We start from the raw sequence: 21,632 nt of genomic DNA, 5'->3' as shown, positions 1-21,632 counted from the left end.
GAGAAATTCAAGGTATAGTTGAGAAAAGTGACACAGAGCAAAAGGCAGTAATAGAATATGGGAGGCACAATGATGTAAATGTGCACGGGGCTTTATAGACAGTTAGAGCAGAGTATCAAAAGGGCAGGGAGGGGTGGGAGTGGGGGAGCAGTGAAGGAATGTTTCCAGAGAAGTGACTCTTAGGTCTGAAAGGATCCATAGAGTTAAAGCCACGGAGGCAGGGGAAGGTGGTTTAGACTGTGACACAGAGGTCAGGGACAGATTGATGGGTTCAGGTAGTAAGAAGCTATTCATATCAATAGACCAGAGTTCAGCTGTGACAGCTGTGAGGAAATATGTAGGGACCAGAGTGAGGGACGGGGTTCATATGAAGATTCCTTGGCAGTGCCTGGTATGTCAGGAGTGCGAAGGAAATATCCATGGAAAGGAGAGGGACAGATAATGAGACATTGTTAGAAAATGTAGGGAAAGGAACTGCATGGCCAGTTATCTGTGCTTAGATAAGGCTGAAAGACTGGGAGTCAGAGTGACAAAGTAATCCAGCCAAGAGGTGACAACAGTAGCATAAAGTCAAGAGGAGGTCAGGTGGTGGCTTGGGATGGGGGAATCTGAAGAATGTGATAAAAAGAAGCTAAATCTATCAAGATTTGTGAGACAAAGAGAAGAGATGAAAGTGACACTCAGGTTTGACTTCAAAAATTTAGAGCCTTTTTTCAGTTGAGAGCAAAAAAAATTAAAAATATGGCAGTGTAACTCCAGAAATAAAAATAGGGTCTAATTTTAATTTGGCCTTATTATCCATTCAGTTATAGATGGGAAAGATGGTTTCATGAAAAAGGAATTCATTTTGCCTTGAGATTGTAGTGTAAGCAGCATATTCAAGATACAGAAAATCTCTTTGATAATATTACTCTAGTGTTGGAGATGATTTACTGCATTCTCTATAAAAGCTGCACTAAAATGAAAGAGCAGTGGTCAGTGACATTAATATTTTAATGCAGTTTTGTTTTATGCCATTAAAGCATCAGCTGATCAATAGCCAAGTTTTACATGAATGTTCCCATTAAATGAGCCTTATGTTTAGTGAGCAGATACACCATTAAAACTGGGAATTAATGAGTCTTTAATAAAGGTTTTTTACCTTCAGCTGACAAAATGACTTAGCTATCATTACCTGTTGGTAATCTGGGTATGTGTTTTATAGAATCTTTTTTCCTAGACTTTGAAACAGTGTATTTTGAAAACTTCAGTGGCACGAAGGAGCATAAAGGGGGAAAAAAATGGGCCATTGACTCTGAGGGAATAGGGCAGTCCTCATTGGAAGATGCATATTTAAGCCAGTCTTGAAGGATGAGAAAGCTCTTACTCAGCTGAAGCAGCTGTTCACAGAAACATGTTGGCACAGGTGTGTGTTGTTGCAGAGGAATGGCAATGCAACATAATCGTTGACAGGCTGTAGGGTTCAGGGAAAGATGTTGAGACTGGAAGCAGACCTAAAATCAGTAGGGGAAAACCGTGTGTGCCTTTATCCCATAGACAGTGAGAAGCCATCAGAAGTTTTCATGTAGAGAAATGACATGATCAGATGGGAATTTAGGGATGATCTCTCTGAAAGCAGTTTAGAAGATGAAAGTAGGCAGACGGCAGCAGGGAGGCCAGTTAGAAAACCATTGCATAGTCCAGGTAATGGTTGCCGGCAGTTATCGGATTCCAAGGGAAGCTATATGAGCCTGTTTATTGGGGTTAAATGAAATAACTAGTCTCCTGCTGCCCATTCACTGCCTGGCATGATCACTCTTGTATTTTGGCCCTCGTAATGCAGCCTTGGGTTAGTCAAACACCCCAGAGTCAGGGGTTTCACACTGTGTACCTTGTAACCCCCCCAATAACTATTTCCAATTGGCCTGATCTGGTGGCTGGGCCAATGACTAGAAGAGTCAGGGCTGGAATGAGGAGGACATAGAGATCAGCTAATTTATCACTTCACCTCAGATAAGGAAATGGACCCAGAGAGCCTGAGGATTCAAAATGAATATACATAATGCCCCAGACTTACTAAAAGGCTTTTTCAAAAAGTATGCTGAGAATTTGTTATTTGGAATCCAGAATCTGATGTTCTATAGAAACCAGAAGAACTTGCCTAATACGGAAGGCCCTTTGTACTTTAGAGGAAGCCCTGACCTCAGATCATGAAGCAAGGAAAAGGTTGAGGGAATTAAAAAAAAGTGGTATGGCCTTGGCTAAAGGAGCCCAGTTGTCATAAAACCCTTCCTCACACAGGCTTGAGTTCTTCAGGTGTGATCGTTTCTTCTGTAGCAAGCCTCTCCGATTTGGCACCCAAGAAGCATAAGAAGCAGCTTTTCTTGTGTAAAGAGTATCAGGCTTGAATCAAGAGGTCTGGGTACAAACCCCAGCATTACCCAAATCCAAGACCTTTTCTGGTTTTCACTTTCCATGCTGCCTTGGCAGGTGCCCAGCAGGTAGTGGATACTCACAAACATCATCATCTACATTTCTTAAGAGCAGGTCCCTTGTTCCTGTCTATGAAGCAGCATGTAGAGTAGCCTAACACAGGAAGACTCTGTAGAGAGCTGGCCAGCCAGGTGAGGCTGTGGCTTCTGTTACCTGGTGATGGCCATGCAAGGTCTGACAAGTCTGGCTGGCCAGTCTTCCCCCTCCTGTTCAGCTTTAGTGAGGCTTCCTGAAGCTGTTTTCTGTCAAAGAGGATGGCCTTCTGTGTCCTACCATGATTTGAAACAAGTAAGATCATGTTTTGTAGACATGAGATGCTTTCTTTTAAGTAAAAGGAAAACCACATGGCGTGTTTGCTCTAGGGAATTTTTGTCATCTCTTTAGTAGATAATCCTACCTTCTTCCTCTCCTACAATATCCTTTTCTTCCGCCACCACAAATATCCCCATAATTACTTTCTGTATTTAAAAGCAAATAAAGGAGTATTTTATACAGTGTAGTACAAGATGATTTATGTTCCACACACTTGCGCGCGCACACATACACACAAAATAAAAACCAGAATGGTGAGGGAATTAGGAGTCCTGGGGTGGGGTGGAAATCAGGTTGTTATTGTAAACAGGGTATTCGGGTTAGGCCTCATCTAGAAAGTAAGATTTGATGGAACAGAAAGAAGATGAAAGAGGTTGCCCTGATGATACAGGCGAAGATAAAGGAAACATCCAGTTCACAGGCCTTGAGGCAAAAGTGAGTGCACACGGAGTTGCACTGAGGGTCACTGTAAGGAGTCGGCCCTTACTCGGGCACAAGGAGCTCTGTTGCCGAATTTCAGACAGAAGGAAGCCCTGGTCTAACTCATGTTCTGTTGATGAACCACTCAGCTAGAGGATGGAGTGCAGAGAACCTAGGGAAAGAAGCAGGGATGTCAGCCACGACGCTGTTGCACTTTACAGGCGAGAGATGGTGGCTCAGGGCAGGATGGTAACATTGGAAAAGGTAAAAAGTAGTTGGTTGTAGATATATTTTTAAGGTCGATCCCACAGATTTTCCTGGTGGATTTGGATAGAAGTATAGAGAAAAGAGCAAAGTCAAGGATAATTCTGCGGTTTCAGCTTATATAATGCAGAGAGGAATTGCTGTCTTCTGAGACTGGAAAGGGACTAAGATAGAACAGGTGGGGTGAAATCAAGAGTTCTCTTTTACATATTTTTAATTTGATTGCGAGTGCACTGGAGGATGATTCAAAAGAATTCAAACATAAAGACCTATGACTAAAAGTAGATGCTAAGGGCTAGAGAGAAACTCGAGCAGCTTTTTAAGTGTATCCTCTCACCTTGACCTTTCACCTCCAAGGCAGAGCTTAGTTACTGTATTTGAAAGGACCTAAGCAAATCAGCTTATGAACCAATATTGATGATTGTCCTCTACTATTAAACTCTCTCCTTTGGAAATTATTCTACATTTTATACCTAGTTACAATTAAGAAAACTATTTCCTAGTTTCAAGGTTTGGATAACCCTAAATTCTTGGAGACAGCCATAGAATTGATTAGGATTTAAGAGCAATCTAGCTGTGTCATCTGCCATCCATTTGATTGCCAGGATGAATTTGGCTTCTCTGATTGCCAGTGAGTAAAGCATTTATGGCTAAACCTTAGTAATATGGAACATACAATAGCTGGTGATATTTTACTGTTTAATGAAAATTTTAAAAAGATAGAGTGCAAAAGTATATGGTGGTCATAAGCTCAGTTCTTTAAAATATATGATACATGTTCTTGCATTTAACAAAGACTGGAAGGAAATGTGTTGAAATTTGACATGTTGGGATAAGATCCTACAAGTGCTACCTTCTCTCTTAAACTTGTTGATTTGTAATCAAAACAAACTCTAATCTTCAGCAGTAATAACCATTAGTAATGAAAAATGTACCTGACAGCTATAATAACTCTTACCTCTCTTGGGTCTTCACAGCTTACTATCTGCTACCTGGATATGCTGATGACCAGTGAGGAACGCCGGAAGCAGCTGAGGGACCAGTACTGCTTTGACTGTGACTGTTTCCGGTGCCAAACTCAGGACAAGGTATGATAAATAGAACCATCTCCAGACAGCATCTCAGATCTTTCTGAGACTTTGTTTTTATTTCACTGATTGAAGAGTAAAGCATCCTCAGTCGGTGATAGGAAACAAGGATAAGTAAAACAGATCTCTGAGCTGAATACATTTTATTTCTTGGAACTTCTTATCAACCACCAAGCTGAGATTTAAGCACAATAAACAACTATTGAGCTTAAGTGCAGAAGAAGTAAGACATTAAATATGTGACATTAAACATGTGATTAAAAGGACATGAAAGGCCAGAATGCTATTAGAGCATATAGTAAGAGGGTTCAGTTATATTATTATTGATAACAATTATTGCTTAGTAATAAATATACCAAATTTTATGTGGTTTGTTTCTTTAAAATTTGTTCTATAAAGGCTTTCTATCATAGCATTTTATCAGATGGAGATCACATATCTAGCAACTTCCACTCTCTGAGGAAAGAAGAGCCAAAATAAATCAAACTAAATGCCATAAGTGAATGAACTATTTTAATATTATTCATATAGTTTCCATATTTTGAAATTTATTTACTTATAGTTTGCACATAATCAGGTTATCTGATAAAATCTTACTTTTGCAGAATGTTTACATTTAGAGGTTTCTCTTGTAATCATATCTCATTTAATGCCAATACTTGTAAAAAGTTAGGAAACAATTCAGAAATGTTCAGAGACATAGAATGAGGGAAAAAGTGGCAGAACTAAGTCTCACACTCACCCTTGATTAGCCTGAGTGCTTCTTTCGCAGTACCACAGCCACTTCTGTCTCCTGCTGCCAGCATCAGTGGAGACAGATAATTGCTCTCACTGCATGAGAAAGGAGCATGAGCTCATTCTAATACTGCAGAAGTACGCAAACATAATTAGTTCTGCATTAAAGAGAACTTCTAGAGACAAGTGAGAAAAAGTGGATCCATTGCTGATATCTTGAATCTCCAATGTTCAGTCCATTTTAGTGTTAGCATTTTGTCACTAGTAAGGATGTCAGAAACCACAGAGGACCCCCTGGGATCCCTCCTGCCCCACCCCCAGACTGTAACCTGTAATGGCACCAAGCTAGCTTCCCACCAGCATCCCTGGTCGGGAATGGGAAGGCTCTCAAATTTAGTTTCTCTCAGTGCCACAAGTCTGGCAAAGCTTCAAAAAAAAGATTTTTTTTAATCTTTGGTTTTCAGTGGTTTGATTATATGTGTGGATCTGACTTCTTTTTTTTAAATTAATTTTATTGGTACATTTTAGGTATACAGTATAATGACATTCATCATTGGAAATTTGCACCTTTACATAATCTCTCTTGGTTCTTATTTTTTCCACATTTCCATTTTTTCATTTTCTCATATTAATTCTATTCCCTTCCTTTTGAATGAATATGTTTGATTAAAATTCAGAGGTTCACTTTTGTTACAATGGTTGAAATCTGGACTCTAAATAAGCAGTAACTCACCCAAAACTGGCTTTACCGGTGGAGTACATTTGTCTTAAAAATTCTGGAAAAGTAATCCAAGATGAGGGCAGCTACATATAGCTTTCTTCGTACACCCCAAATCATTTTGTCTTCCTCTTCATCCTTCTTAGCATGTGGCTTTGTTCTCGTCCTGAGATGATTGCCTCTCCTCCCCCATGAGTGTGTTCAAGATCTAGACAGGGAAAGGGTGACAGTAAAAGAAAGGCAAAGACCAAGAGAAGTCCTCCTAGGGATTGTCCATCACATTTTATTGTTCCAACTGTGTCACTCTTCACTGTAAAAGAGTCTGGGAAACTGTGTTTTGGCTTTTCAGATTTGGTACAAGAGGAAGACAAGGAAGGAGAGGTATGTGAGTAGCTTTTAGGTAACAAGTCCACAATGTCTACATCCCATCAAGACCATTCTCATTGCTTTCTCTCACTCTGTTGGGTTAAAGTTTGTTTAATAATGTGTTAGTTAGGGTTCTACACACAGTTAGGTGTTGTTTTTCAGTGGGGATACTGTATGAGAAATGAATCATTAGACAGTTTTGTCATTATGTAAACACAGTGTTACCCAACATACTGTTTTACAGTAAACTTATTTTTATAAGTAGGACTATATTCTGAAATAACAATAAAATATAGTATACTACATATATTAACCAGTAACCTAGTCATTTATTATCATTATCAGGTATTAAGCACTATACATAATTATATATGCTATACCTTTATACAACTCGCAGTGCAGCAGGCTTGTTTCCACCAGCATCACCACAAACGTGTGAGTAATGTGCTGTAATATCACAGTGATTATGACATCGCTAGGCAATAGGACTTTTTTATTTCCATCCTAATCTTATGGGACCATTTTGTTATATGCAGTCTGTCATTGACCAAAATGCCATTGTGCAACTCATGAGTCTGGGGAGCAGGTAGACAAAGAAAGAGAAAGAGACTGATTATAAGGAATTGACTTATGTAATTATGAAGGTTGTGAAGTCCCAAATCTGCAATGTCAAGCTAGAGACCCAGGAGAGCCAGTGGTATACGTTTGAGTCCAAAAGCTAGCAGGTCAGGACCCAAGAAGAGCTGCTATTTCAGTCTGTGCAGAAAGGCAAAATATGACCAGTGTCTCAGCCCCAGCAAGAAGCCAGGAGTTCCCTCTTACATGAGGGACAGGCAGCCTTTGTTGTCTTTTCAGGTCTTCAGCTGATTGGGCAAGAAACGCTCATATGAGGGAGATTCGTATGCACCTCGCCAGTGGTGGCAAGGCTAGTGCAGACCTGGTTACTAAGGCAGTGGGCTTCTTGGTTCCCTATCTTCTAGCCTCTTCAAGCCCACAGCTTTCTATCAGTATTCAGCCCAGCAAACAGATCATCAGCAGTTTCTCAGCTTCTTTTTACAAGTAAATTAGTCTCCCTTTAAACATTGGGTTTGACTCTTTACATTTCTTATGTGAAACATTTTTTACTCTCTGTTAAACTCTGGCACTGAACTTGTGCCCCCTACTGCCTGCTTCCAGACCTGAGGTCCAGTAGCTTCAGCTTTGCTTATTGCTTTGTATTTCTTTTCTCTTTTTGGTCCAAGATGATGCATATTTCTGAATTGGAAAATCTATTTTTGGCTTCTCTTTTAACATTTTACCTGTCATTGCTATAGGTTTGGTGTAGGTGGGAGAACTTCCAGGGCCAAACTTACATTTTGATTGCAAATCTGCAATTGACCATTCAAGTACATATTAAGAATCCATGTCTTTGGAGGCAAAGGAAAATGTGAGGATAAACAAAGACCTAACTTTTCTGAAGGCTTCCAAGCTTGGGTGCACCTTTCACCCAGCACCAGCCTCTCTGTGGTGCTGGGGAGCTGTATCTTTTTTGATCCTAGGGCCTTCTGTGGAGACAGTTGAGTAGAGTCATTCTGAAAATACACACATCCTGGAAGTAGCTTAAGTTTTGGGGGGCAGGAGGGGGGATAAAAGCTTCTCATTCCCTGAGGCTATACAATTCTAGGTCCACTTTTATTTTCTTCTGTACAAACAAAGCAATGTTAATTATCATGTTTGGGAATTATTTTAGCTTCTTTTTAGAAATCCTGTTACAGTTGATCTTAGTCAAAAGGCTGAGAAGCGATTAGAAATCCCGTTTTGTGACATGGAATTACTTTTTGTTGGTACCTTCTTGAAAACCTGCACAACACTGCTGAATTTCAGAGCCAGCGCTCTACAAAGAAATGGTCTGGGCTGGTGTGATGCAGATTGGCCTCCATTCTTCCATGGGAGGCTGTAACTGTGTCACTGGGAATCTGGGGAAGGAAGCAGGGAGAGCAGAAGGAGGAAACAATGCTGGTCTGAAGGAGAAAAAAAACAATATTAGAGTTAAAGCTCTATTCAAAGAAAATGAGTTTTCTGCCCCTAGAAAGTTCTTATGGTAACTAGAGTCTATTTGAAATATGAACAATTACTTAAAGTTCATTAGTAAACCCAGATTTTTCTTTTTTGCTGCCTTCCCCTATTTTGCTAAATTAATTGTAAACAAGACTGCTTTGTGGTGGGATGATGAGCCCAACCAACTCTGAAGTGGTTTATATTTCAAATATTAACAATCTAAGGAAAATATGTTTCCTGTTTCTAAAATTTTTATCATAACTAAAGTATGTTATCAAGAAGAGTAGTATCAAGATTTAGCAGGGACATAAAGAATATGTGTGTGTGTGCAGTGAGCCATCAAAACCTAACATTATTGTGTGTTACCTATGTCTTTCTTGACTAAATAGCCAGAAGAATGAGTTTCCTGGAGTGAATGTAGGGCTGGCTAGGATTCATGCTATAAAAGGAGGAAAGGAGTTTACTGACTTCATAACCACATAATCCCGTCTGCAATGTTGCCATGAAATACTGGGAGAGGTTTCTGGGTACCATACAAAGAGCTGTAATGTTGGCTGGGAGATAAACAATGTAGCTCTTGTGTTTGCCTTGGAATGGGCTGTTCACCACATCACAGGACAAGGCGCTGCAACTTGCCGTCTTCCAAGGACAGGCAGCTGCCAGGAACAAGAGCCACCCTCAGGGGTAAGAAGGGGTCTCTCTACAATTTGTGGTGGCATGAATACCATTTTACAACCTTCCCAATTCTTGCACAGACATTCTTTTCTCCTGGTTTTTGTTCTACAGGAAGCTGTGACTCAGGGGACAGATTCATTGGCTGCAGCTGATGTGGCACAGAGAGCATGTGTTCTGAGGAACCAAGCACTGTTCCCAGCCCAACACACTGCCCACAGTAGTGCTCAGGAAGTGTTGTAAAGGTGGCTCCTTTTAGAGAATATTTCAGATTACAATACCTGCAGAGTTTTGGTGCCAATTAGTATTTTCTAGGTATTCTGCTGAGTTCCTCACAGGCCTCATCTCATGTAACTTCCACAACCTTCTCAAGGCTACGGCTACTCCTACTCCCTTCGTGCAGATGAGGTATCTGAGGCTTTCAGCATAGCCTTAACAGAATTACCTTCCCTGTCTTCCTTTTTAACAAAATGAAACATAGTTTATATTCAGTAAAACACCCTTTTTACTGTACAGTTGTACCAGTTTTGAAAAATGCAAATGTCTGTGACCACCACTCCCATCAAGATACACAATTGCATCCCCACCACTCCCAGATTCCCTCGAGCCACTTTGTAGGTACCTATATGCCCTTATCCCAGCCCTGCTAGCTCCTGACCTGCTGTCACTGTGCTTTTTCTCTTTTCCAGAACATCATATAAATTGAACCAAACAGCCATTTGATTCTGACTTCTTTCACTTAGCATAATGCCATGTTATTGTTACACACAAGAATGTATAATCTCACCACTTGGTTCTCTTTATTGACAAATAGTATTCTGTTACATGATTATCCTACAGTTTGTTTATCCATTCTCCAATTGAAGGACCTTTGGGTTCTGTTCTAGTTTTTGGTAGTTACCAACAAAGCTGCTATAAACATTCACATACAGGTCATAGTGTGAAGATACTCTTTATAGCACAAATTATCTATCATTTTTAAAATTAACTCATATATATGGTACCATGTATGTTTTGCTATGTGTATACACTGTGTAAACAAGTTAAACACATCTATTTCCTCATTTTTCACTTCTTTATGACAAAACATTCAAATATCTATGTGCTAGCTTTTTGAGATATATAGTTTGCAGTCACTATCTGTAGTCACCATACTGTGCAACAGCACATCAGAACTTCTTACTCCTATCTAACTGCAACTTAGTACCCAGTGATCAAGCTTTCCCCGTCTCTCCCTTTCCTCTGTTCTCCTTAGCCTCTGGCCACCACCATTTCTACTTTCCACTTCTATGAAATTGACATCTTTAGATTCCACATATGAATGAGATCATGTAGTATTTGTTGTTTGGTGCTTGGCTTATTTCCTTAAATGATGATCTCTAGAGCCATCAATGTTCTTTCAAATGACAGGATTTTAATCTTTTTATGGCTTAATAATATTCTATTGTACCTCTGTATTACATTTTTTTTGTTCATCAGTTGATAGAAACATTTAGGTTATTTCCATCCCTTGGCTATTGTGAATAGTACAGCAGCAAACAAGGGAGTACGTATGTCTTTTTAACACACTGATTTCATTTCCTTTTCGTTATATACCCAGAGGTGGAATTACTGGATCATATGATAATTCTATTATTAAATATTTTGAGAAATCGACGTACTGTTTTCCATAATGGCTGTACTAATTTACATTCCCACCAGCAGTATACAGTTTTCATTTCATGAGGTTAAATAGAATTGGAATTACTGAAATGTGCGGTAAATATATGTTTAATTTAATAAGAAATTGCAAGAATGTTTTCCAAAGTACATGTACCATTTTGAATTCCCACCAGAATGAATGAAAGTTTCAGTTACTTCAAATCTTTGTCAGCTCTTGGCTTTGTAAAATTTTTTAGTCTATTTGGTTTTTTTTAATTAGTTTTATTGGTACATTTTAGGTATATAATATAATGACATTCATCATTGGAGATGTGTACTTTTACATAATATATCTTGATTCTTATTTTTCCCCATTCCCCTGCCATCCCTTCAACACCTCCACCCCTCTATATTTACAGACTCTGTTTTCAGTTTTTTCATTTTCTGATAGTAATTCCATTCCCTTCTTTCCTTTCCCCTACCCCTCCCACTTCATTTTCCCCTTTGCCCCCTTTCTTCCTATTTCACAAGATCTATTTTGATCTGTTTTTGATCTTCATTTTGATCCTTATTTACACTTTAAGTTTCTCATACCAGAGAAACTATTCGGCATTTACATGTCTGTCCTATTTATTTCACTTAAGAGTATCGCCTCAATGTGCATACATTTAGCTATAAATGTCTCTAATTTCTCATTATTTATGGCTGAGTAGTACTCTATTTTATTAAAAAAACACATTTTCTTTATCCAGTCTCCAGTTGATGGGCAATTGGGCTGTGTCCAAGTTTTAGCTATTACAAACTGTGCTGCTATGAACATGGGTGCACATATATCGATGTGGTATTATTCTTTTAATTGTTTTGGGAAGATACCCAGCAGGGAAATAGCTGGGTCAAATGAGACCTCTAATCCTAGTTCTTTGAGGTATCTCCATACTGATTTCCACAGTGCTTGCACCAGTCTACACTCCCACCAAGAGTGGAAAAGTGTTTCTTTTCCCCCACAGCCCCACCAGCATTTGTTATTGGTTGATTTCATGATAGCAGCCATTCTTTCTGGGGTAAGATAGAATCTCAGTATTGTTTTCATTTGCATCTCTCAAATGACCAGTGATGTTGAACATTTTTTCATATCTTTATTTGCTATTTCTACTTCTTTGTCTGAGAAATATCTGTTCATTTCAGATGCCCATTTTTGGATCAGATCTTTAAATTTGGGAGGTCTGATTTTTTTAAGTTCTTTATAGATTTGAGATAGTAGACCTTTGTCTGAGGAACAGCAGGTGAAAATTTTTTCCCACATTGTAGATTGTCTCTTAGCTCTGCTGGTGTTTTCTCTTGCTGTGCAGAAGCTTTTTAATAAGAAGAGATCCCACTTGTTGATTGTTTGTGCTAGTTCACGTGCAACTGAGATTTTGTTCATGAAATCTTTTCCTATGCCATTGTCTTCAAAAATTCTACCTAACCTCTGATCAACCCTGTTCAGTGTTTCTGTTTTAATACTTAGATCTTTAATCCATTTCAGTTTTAGTTAAGTGAAGGGTGAGAGATAAAAGTCTAGTTTTAATCTTTGGCAAGGTGAAACCCAATTTTTCCAGCACCATTTATTGAAGAGGCTGTCTTCCCCTCAATGAGGGGTTTTGGCTCCTTTGTTGAAGATGAGGTGGCTGAGTGTATCTGGAGTTGTTTCTGTGTCTCTAATTGGTTCCACTGATCCTTGGGTCTGTTTCTTTGCCAGTACCATGCTGTTTTTATCACAATAGCTTTGTAGTATAGTTTCAACTTGGGGATTGTGATACCGCCTACCTTATCTTTGTTGCCTAGAATTGCTTTTGCTATTCTAGGTCTCCTCTTGTTCCAAATGAATTTTTGCATTGTTTTATCTAGTTCTGGAAAATATGTTATTTAAATTTCAATTGGCACTGTATTAAATCTATATAGCAGTTTTGGAAGAATAGCCATTTTCACTATATTGGTTCTTCCTACCCAGGAACAAGGGATGTCTTTCCATTTTCTTGTATCCTCTTTGATCTCTTTTTTCAGAATGCTGTAGTTTTCAGTGTAGAGGTCTTTTGCTTCCTTTGTTAGATTGATTCCTAGATATTTCATTTTTTTGGATGCTATTGTAAAAGGAATTATTTCCCTAATTTCTCTCTCACTGAGTCTGTTATTTGTGCATAAGAAGGCTATTGTTTTTTGAGTGTTGACCTTGTATCCAGCTCCTCTCCTGAATCTGTCAATTAGGTCTAGACGTCTTCTGGCAGAGTTTTTTGGGTCTTCTATGTAAAGTATCATATCATCAGCAAATAATGACAGTTTCACTTCTTCCTTTCCTATTTTTATTCCTTTTATTTCTTTCTCTTTTCTAATTGCTGTGACTAATGTTTCCAGAACTATATTGAACAGGAGTGGTAATAGTGAGCATCCTTGTCTTGTTCCTGATTTTAGCGTGAAAGTTTTCAGTTTTTGACCATTTAGTATGATGTTGGCTGTTGATTTTTCATAGATAGCCTTAATCAGGTTAAGGTAAAGACCTCCTGTTCCAATTTTCTGTAGGGTTTTTATCATGAATGGGTGTTGGATTTTGTTGAATGCTTTTTCTGCATCTATTGAGATGATCATATGGTTTTTGTCCTTGGTTCTGTTAATATGGTGTATTACATTTATTGATTTACGAATGTTGAACCATCCTTGCATCCCTGGGATAAATCCAACTTGGTCAGGGTATATGATGTTCTTGATGACCCTCTGTATTCTGTTTTGCCAGTATCTTGTTGAGGATTTTTGGATCTATGTTCATTAGGGAGATTGGCCTGTACTTCTCCTCCTGGGTTGGGTCTTTCCTTGGTTTTGGAATCAAAGTAACACTTGCTTCCAGGAATGAATTTGGAAGCTTTGCTTCCCTTTCAGTTTCCTTGATGGGTTTAAAGAGTAATGGCGATAGTTCTTCTTTAAATGTCTTGTAGAATTCTGCAGTGAAGCCATTAGGACCTGGGCTTTTCTTTCTTGGTAAATTTTTTATTACATTTTCAATTTCATTCATTATTATTGGGGTGTTTAGAATTTCTATATCTTGTTGATTTAACTTTAGCAATTTGTATGTATCTAGGAATCTGTCCATTTCTTCTGTGTTTTCCATTTTATTGGAATACAGGTTCTCAAAATAGGTATTGATGATCCTCTGGATTTCTGCTGGGTCTGTTGTGACTTCACCTTTTGCATGGATTTGAGCCTTTTCTTTCCTTTTTTTGATAACATTGGCTAAAGGTTTATAAATTTTATTTACTCTTTCTAAAAATCAACTCTGATTCATTGATTTTTTTTTGTATCATTCTCTTAGTCTCCATTGCATTGATTTCTACTCTGATCTTTATAATTTCCTCTTCTATACGAGCTTTGGGTTTGTCATGCTCTTCTTTTTCTTCTTTTTTTTTTCGTGCTCTTCTTTTTCTAGGAGCTTGAGGTTCAGCATTAGGTTATTTCAGCTCTCTCTCTGTTTTCCTAATATGAGCATTCACTGCTATGAATTTCCATCATAGAAATACTTTCATTGTGTCCCATAGATTCCTGTATGTTGTACTGGCATTATCATTTACTTGTAGAAACTGTCTAATTTCTTCTTTAATTTCCTCTGTGACCCATTGGTTCTTCAGGAGACTGTTATTCAATTTCCATGTGTTTGTGGGGGTTTTGTGGTTTCTTATGTTATTGATCTCCATTTTTATTGCACTATGGTCTGATAATATACAGGAGGTAACTTTAATTCTTTTACATTTACTTACACATGTCTTATGCGCTAGCAGGTGGTCTGTTTTGGAGAATGACCTATGTGCAGCTGAAAAGAATATATATTCTGATTTTGTGTGGTAGAACACTCTGTAGACATCTATTAAGTCCATGTGTTCAGTAGCTTGGTTCAGTTCTAGAGTTTTGTTGTTAATTTTTTGTCTAGGTTATCTGTCTATTTGTAATAGTGGGGTATTGAGGTCCCCCACTATAATTGTATTAATGCTTATTTGGTTTTTCATGTCCATTAATATTTGTTTTGTATAGTTAGGAGCATTCATATTTGGTGCATAAATATTTAGGATTGACATCTCTTCCTCTTGGATTGTTCCCTTCACAAGGATGTAGTGCCCATCTTTGTCTCTTAATTAGTTTTGGTTTGAAATCTTCTTTGTCTGCAAATAAGATTGCTACCCCTGCTTTTTTCCAGGTTCCTGTTGCATGGAGAACTGTTTACCGTCCTTTTACTTTCAATCTGTGAATTTTTTTTTTGAGTTAGGTGTATTTCTTGTATACAGCATATTGTTGGATTTTGCTTCTTAATCCGTTCTGCCAGTCTGTTTCTTTTGATTTGTGAATTGAGGCCATTAACATTGATGGTTATAATGATAGATATTGACTCATCCTTGTCATGATGTTTTACTGTTGTTGCCTCTTTTATTTCTTACTTTTCCCCCTTTCCCTTTAGTTTCTTGCCTTGCCTGGTGGCTTCCCTCTTTTGGGACTCATGGAGTTGTGACCTTCATTGTCTTTTTCTAGGATACTGTTTAGAATTGCTTGGAGTGCTGGTTTGGTGTTCATGAAATTTCTCAGGTGCTCTTTGTCATGGAAGTATCTAATTTCCCCATCGATTTTAAAAAATAATTTTGCAGGATACAACAGTCTAGGTTGAAAGTTATTTTCTTTTAGGGCTTGAAATACTTCACTTCAGGCTTTCCTTGACTTGAGTGTTTGTGTTGAGAAGTCTGCTGTGATTCTGATGGGCTTTCCTTTGTAGGTGATTTGTTTCTTTTCTCTAACTGCTTGTGGGATTTTGTTCTTCTGTTGGGTTTCTGGGATCTTGATTATTATATGTATAGGTGTAGTTTTTTAAAATCATGGCTAGTTGGATTTCTATATGCCTCACTTATCTATATGTCCAATTCCCTACCTCTGTCTTGGAAATTTTCTTTTACTTCTGAGAACAGTTTTTTTTACATCATTTGTACTTTCTCCTGCTTTTTCGTGGACTCCTGTCAGTCTTATGTTATTCTTCTTTGGATCATCTTGGAGCTGCTGGATTGATTCCTTGTGGTCCCTTACTATTTTTAAGAATTCTCTGTTTTCATGGTCATTAACCATAATCTTGTCTTCTATATCTCATTTTCTATGTTCACATTCCCTTAATTGGCTGTGTATACTTTCAATGGAGTTTTTAATCTCCTGAATATCTGTTTGAATCTGTTTCATGGATTCCATTTCTTTCTTATGTTGGGCGATCATGGTTTCCATTTCTTTCTTATGCTGGGTATTCATGGCTTCTAGCATGGTTCTGAGTTCATCTTTTTTTTTTTATCTGTTTCTGTTCTAATGCCTCTAATCATGTCTTTCAGTCTGCTCACCATCTCTGTAGTTATCTGGGAGATTATTTCTGTTTTGAATTTTTCTAGAGCCTCATTCATCTGTTTTGTTATTTCCTGTGCTATCAGTTCAGGGTATCCAGGCGGTTGATTATCAGACTTTTCCACCTTGTTTCCCCCAGAATTTTCTTTTGGTGGGGTGGAAGTCTGAGTTTGTGGCTTGCTTAAATGTCTTCTCATTTTTTTTTTGGTACTGTCCTTGGTTTAATTCCCGGGTTGATACTTCAAAATTGCTTATTGTAAGTAAGTATCTTTGTTGCTTGTAATTAGAACCCTTATGGAATGATTGCTTCTGAGAGATGTCTTACAGATATAGCTGGTTTTTAGGTTTTGAGTCTCTAATGACTCTGAGCCTATCTCATTTTCATTATACCAGGAAGGACAACTGATTAGATCAATCACAACACCTTAGCCCGAGTGATACAATGAGCAACACCATAGCATCAAGCACAGCTTAGAAAATGACAATTTGTGGTAGTTATTAATCTATCACCTTTAACTGTGTGAATTAAATCAAAATCGAGGACCAACCCAACATATGTTTATAGTGAATAAATTCTTCAATATAGCAACTTTACCCTTTGGGATGGGGAGTTAGAAGGAGTTGGGGAGGGAGGGATAGATAGGTAGAATCTTAGGGGAAGTTAGCAGTGAGGCCAGAGGACACAGGAAGATCATGCAAACTCTAAGAAACTGTTGAAGACAAGAGGAAAAGACAGAATGAAGAACAAAGATGAGAACAGAACATCCTAGCAGCAACAGGGAGGCTAAAACCTGTATTTACTTTTAAAACTAATGACAGTCAAGAGAAGGAAAAAGAGAAGAAAAGAAAAATAAAGAAGAAATCTGAATTAGGGCCAGAACAGGAACAAAAAGGGAGATGAAGAACAATGTGGGACAGCAAGAGAGTGAGTGAGAGAGAAAGAAAAGAAAGAGAAAAAAAGAAGAGAAAAATAAAAATTTTGAAAAGAGAAAAAAAAATAATTTTGATAATAAATACCAAAAAAAAAAAAAATGACCGGCCTCCTTCAGGATATGTCTCTGCTGTCACAATAGACAATGTGGGCAGCAATGTGCAGATATAAGTCAATGTGTCTCAGTAAGCCAGTATCCAACCCATGAGATTCAGGCAGATTTCTGGCTGCAGGTTCCAAGTTGAGCTCCCTGTCCTCCTGCAGGGCTGAACTCTCCAAGGTTGTACTGCAGGTTCCAGCAGCCCTTCCCCTGAAGATAGTCCAGGTTCCAATGGGGGGGTGGTGATAAGGTGATCCCAACTTACCAAGTACAGTGGTCTGTTGTGCCTTTATTGCAGAGATTCTCTTTACTTTTCCAGTGGGCTTCAGTTTTCATCAAGGAGCCTCAGAGAGGCCCTCTGTCTGTTGTTCACTTCTGCTCTATCTTCTGTAGCTCAGGGCAATGGCCTTTATGACCCCCTGTGCTTCTGTAGTGTGGAACCAGGTTGCATCACAGCCAGGAGGCCGGGGGGGTTTGGGGAGCTCCAAGAAGCTGGTGGCTGAGGGGCAGGGCGAGGGTGGATGGAGCAGGGCTCCAAGCGGCCAGCCGAGGTCCTCACCATCCGCTGGCTGGTCGCTGGTGGGCAGGGCGCAGGTTGGATAGAGCGGGGCTCCAAACAGCCAAGCATCAGCTTTTTAATACCAGCGACTCCAGCCAGAGAGAAAGAAGTTCAGAGAGTAGTGGGTACCTGGGCAGCTTGTAATAATGGAAAGAGCATGTGCTTTGACGGTTGATGCTTACTTATCACCTGACATTAGCAAGTTTCCCTTAGTTTTCTCTTTTGTAAGACGAGTCTAATCCATACCTGGCAAAGCTTTAGATAATATTGTATGTGTAGCTTGGAAGATGGTAGATGCTCAGTAGTAGTAGCCATTATTGTTCTCAAATGATTGAGGGAAATACTCCATTTGGAATGTTCTAAGATGATAATATCTTTGGTTCCCATGATTTGCTGATCAGAGTCTCTGAATTATTCACATAATCTTCTCGATAGTTTTTTAAATCTCCCTGCTTCAATTTTTAGCAATCTCTGCTGCCTTCACCTTTTTTGCCTTCTGTGTGGTTCCAGTGGCTATTAAACAATTTTATTTATTCATTTAATTTGAAAATTGCATCTTCTCCCTTTTCTATTCACTGGGCTCAGCAGTGAATCTGAAGACAGTTTGGTCCATAGTGCTTGGCCCTAAGCTTTTAAGATAAGACATGATTACTTTGACAAAACTTTGGAATTCTATAGGTCTCTGCCATACAAGTTCCACCAACTCCTCCTGTGAGACAGTGCCCAGAGGCAAAATAGTGAATTTCATAACTATTTGGGGCCTGCTGTTTGCCTAGCCATAGCTGCCCCCTGCAGAGTCTGTGCCCCTAGGATGGGGGAAGCTGAGAAACTAGTGGCATTAGGGAGCTCCAGGAGGCCATACAAAAGCAGCCCTGTGAATTAGAAATGGTGGGCAGCCAAGTGTGCTTCCATTTTCCTAGACCCCTGCCCAGAAAAGTAACTATTTGGGCTCCAGGTAATCATGGCAAATAGAGCATATGCAATTCTTCACTTTCTCCCAAACACCTGCTGAAGTAGTAGTGAGATAGGCTTTTACTACATATTACTTAGGGTCCCAGGGCATATTTTACTTAGGTCCATAAACAGTTATCACCAAGACTAAGTGGAGTGTCAGAAGGAGTAAGTTAAATTGGAATAGCTGGCAGAGACATTTAGGTCAGTACCTTTATTGTACTGGGAGGAGACCTGACTTGTGACACCCACTACTTAGGTGGCACTAGACAATCAGATCCAACCCATCCAGGTGCCCTAATTCTGGGGCAGTGATCTTGATGAAACACAGTGGGTACTGTATTGGGGTGTGGAAGAAAAGTTAAAGGGTAAAGGCAAAGGAGTAAATTAGTCTAGAAGTTCTCATTTGACTATTTTGTTTGAAATGCCATCTCCATTTATTTACTCCTCATTATTTTTAATCCAGGTTTTATTTCTTATACCCTTGGAGCAGTAGGATTCTAAAAATTTTATGTATGTATACATAAAATATATATTCTAAAAATTTTATGTGTTGGCTTTACTACTGAATAATTCAGCATGTTTTAATTTATAGTGATGGTTTAAGACCTTGGTTTAACTTTGGCTAAAGCATATATCATCCACCTGGGCGAATAAGACTAGATCCCAGGTGTAAGAAGAGATGAAATCATTAGCTGCTTCAGAGCATCTCAAGTCTGACTCCTAGGTCACAGTGAAGACTGTAGTTAGGATATAGTTAGGATTAAGTCTTTTCTGTTACTAGTCTAAGCATAAGGCTTCTGATATTGCTTAGGGTGTAGATAGATGTGTTTCTCTCTCTCTCTCATTACTCATTCATAGTGATAGTTTTTTTTATCTCAAATCTTTTAGCAAACCTGCTTGAATCTCTCCCCTTCCTTCTTTCCATTCTCTCTTCCTCCTCTTCTCCCTTTTTTCCTCAAATGTCTTGTGAGGTAAGACTCACCATATGCCAACTATAGAAACCCTAAGGTGGAAAGATCTGCTTCCACCTGCAAGGGGTTTACCTTGCAGTGTGGAGACAGGCACCCAGACACACTGTTTAATTCAGTGTAGCATTTATCTGAATTGTCTAAATGCCGTGGGAGCAAAAAGGACAAAATCTCCCTGGTCTGAAAAGGAGAAACCTCTCAGAGGAGGAGACATTTGACCTTAAATGTAATGACTATAGGAATTTCTTGTGGGAACAGTTCAAAGGGAGCATTTTAGACTGAGGATGCCCCCTGAGAAATGTCCCAGAGGCAGAGATACAGTGCCAGGGAACTGTATTACTAGAGGATGAAGGCTGGTCAGGCTAGTGGTGAGGGCCAAAGACGAGGTATGCCAGGCAGAGTTTGGATTTTCATCACAGGGACATGGGAAACCATAGAAGAGGGCCATTGGCTTATGAACAGCAGTAGCCAGAAAAATATAGCAGTGTGTACAATCAAGAAATCAAAAATTGTTACACAAAGGAGAATCAAAAATCCCCCCCCCCAAAAAAATCTGTCAAGAAAATTAACACCATTCTCACATCATTACACCCAGAAGAGCTGTTGGAGAGCTGTTTTTGCATATCTGCCGTGGTAGTTTTCTTCTCAACAAAGCATGAGATGTTACTGGTCCAATTAATACCTGTAGCTATGGCATTTGTCTCTCGCTGCTTCAGTTACAGGTCAGAACATTTCACAATCTTACTGAGTGTTAACTGCTGAGGAAAGCATATGATGTGCTCCAAACTAGCCTGCTTCCTACCAGTAACCAGGATCCGCAGTGGCTTCAGTGGTAGACATCCGCCTGTCTTCTGTTTTCTTTTCTTTCAACTTATATTACCAAATTATTTCAGGCCCTAAGAACTCTAATAAGAGAGATGTGGACTCTATTTTATGTTGGATATGTAAGTTAGAGTCATGGAATTCTTAAAGCATTGATAATGCTTTCCTATCTACAACATTAAAGTTTGAAAGCTGCAGCTAAAGGACCATAAAACAGTTGTTTCCACATGTGTCATTACATTGCTGTACTCAATAAATCTTTTCATTTTTAATTTGGAATCATCTTGCTTTCCTCAGAATTTAGCTAATCTTGGTGGGTTTTCCCAATACCTTCTTCTGCTAATTTCTTTATTAATTGTGCCTTTTAAAATGAAACTCATAAAGTAGCAGCCAATTAACAAATTGTTTTGGACAACTTAAATAAAAACACATTAATTATTTCTAAACAATTAGGCTATGTTTAACACAAGAGAGGGCTCCAGTGGGTAACAAACACAGCCTCAGAAGATCAAGAGAATTGGCCTGGCCTAATATTATATAAATGAATATTTACTTTTAAAAACAGCTTTGTGTTATAAATAAGGTTAATTAAAATCATTGGGCAAATTGTGAATACTAACTCCTTAATTTTATAACAATGCCTTTCAGCTCAACGAAAGACCCAGAGCAGTGTTCTTCACATGCTATTTTCTGCAGATGCACTAGAATTGCGCTCAACAAGGCCATAACTTTAAAAAGGACAAAGAAAACTTAGGATGTGCTCAGAGATGCACCATAGAAAGATGAGACTGTTACGGCTGATGAAGCAAACAAGAACCCTTCTGCTTATAACAGAAAAGGGAGTCAACCAGCCAGGGTGATCTGCAGTTTTCAGTCTTCCCTGAGCTTGGAAAATAGACTCACACTGCAAGTATTTGGATTAGATTAACTCATCTGGACTTTTTTTTTTTTTTTAACATAGAGTGGCATTTCCTCTGTGGGAGTCTTCTAAAAGAATGTCTTTCCCATTGGTCTAATCTCTGAATTCTCCAAAATCTTCCCAAGCCCTCAAAATCTGGGATCCTTTAACCTAGCTATAAAATCCCTGGAGAAACTAGGTATTTTGGAATTAAAGAGAAAAATCAGACAATGTACTACTAAAAATAATTTTGACCCAGTAAGATTGGATTTTTTTTCTCTTTTATA

General features: G+C 38.8%; 1 protein-coding gene across 11 annotated transcripts in view; it reads left to right on the top strand.

Annotated features, from left to right (window-relative positions):
- Positions 1 to 21,632, top strand: part of Smyd3 (SET and MYND domain containing 3) — an 877,202-nt gene that overhangs the window by 621,056 nt on the left and 234,514 nt on the right. For all 11 annotated transcript variants that reach the window (XM_087194068.1, XM_087194067.1, XM_021265507.2 and 8 more), the window contains one exon: positions 4,446 to 4,556. In XM_087194068.1, coding sequence (XP_087050194.1) covers positions 4,446 to 4,556 — 111 coding nt within the window. The remainder of the gene's footprint in view (positions 1 to 4,445; positions 4,557 to 21,632) is intronic.

Source organism: Heterocephalus glaber, unplaced genomic scaffold (assembly GCF_053883595.1).
Source record: "Heterocephalus glaber isolate CG9 unplaced genomic scaffold, H.glaber_assembly_v1.0 deba00001600, whole genome shotgun sequence".
In the NCBI taxonomy this organism is placed as follows: Eukaryota; Metazoa; Chordata; class Mammalia; order Rodentia; family Bathyergidae; genus Heterocephalus; species Heterocephalus glaber.
The sequence above is the reverse complement of the archived record's forward strand: the minus strand, read 5'-3'. Positions and strand labels throughout refer to the sequence as shown.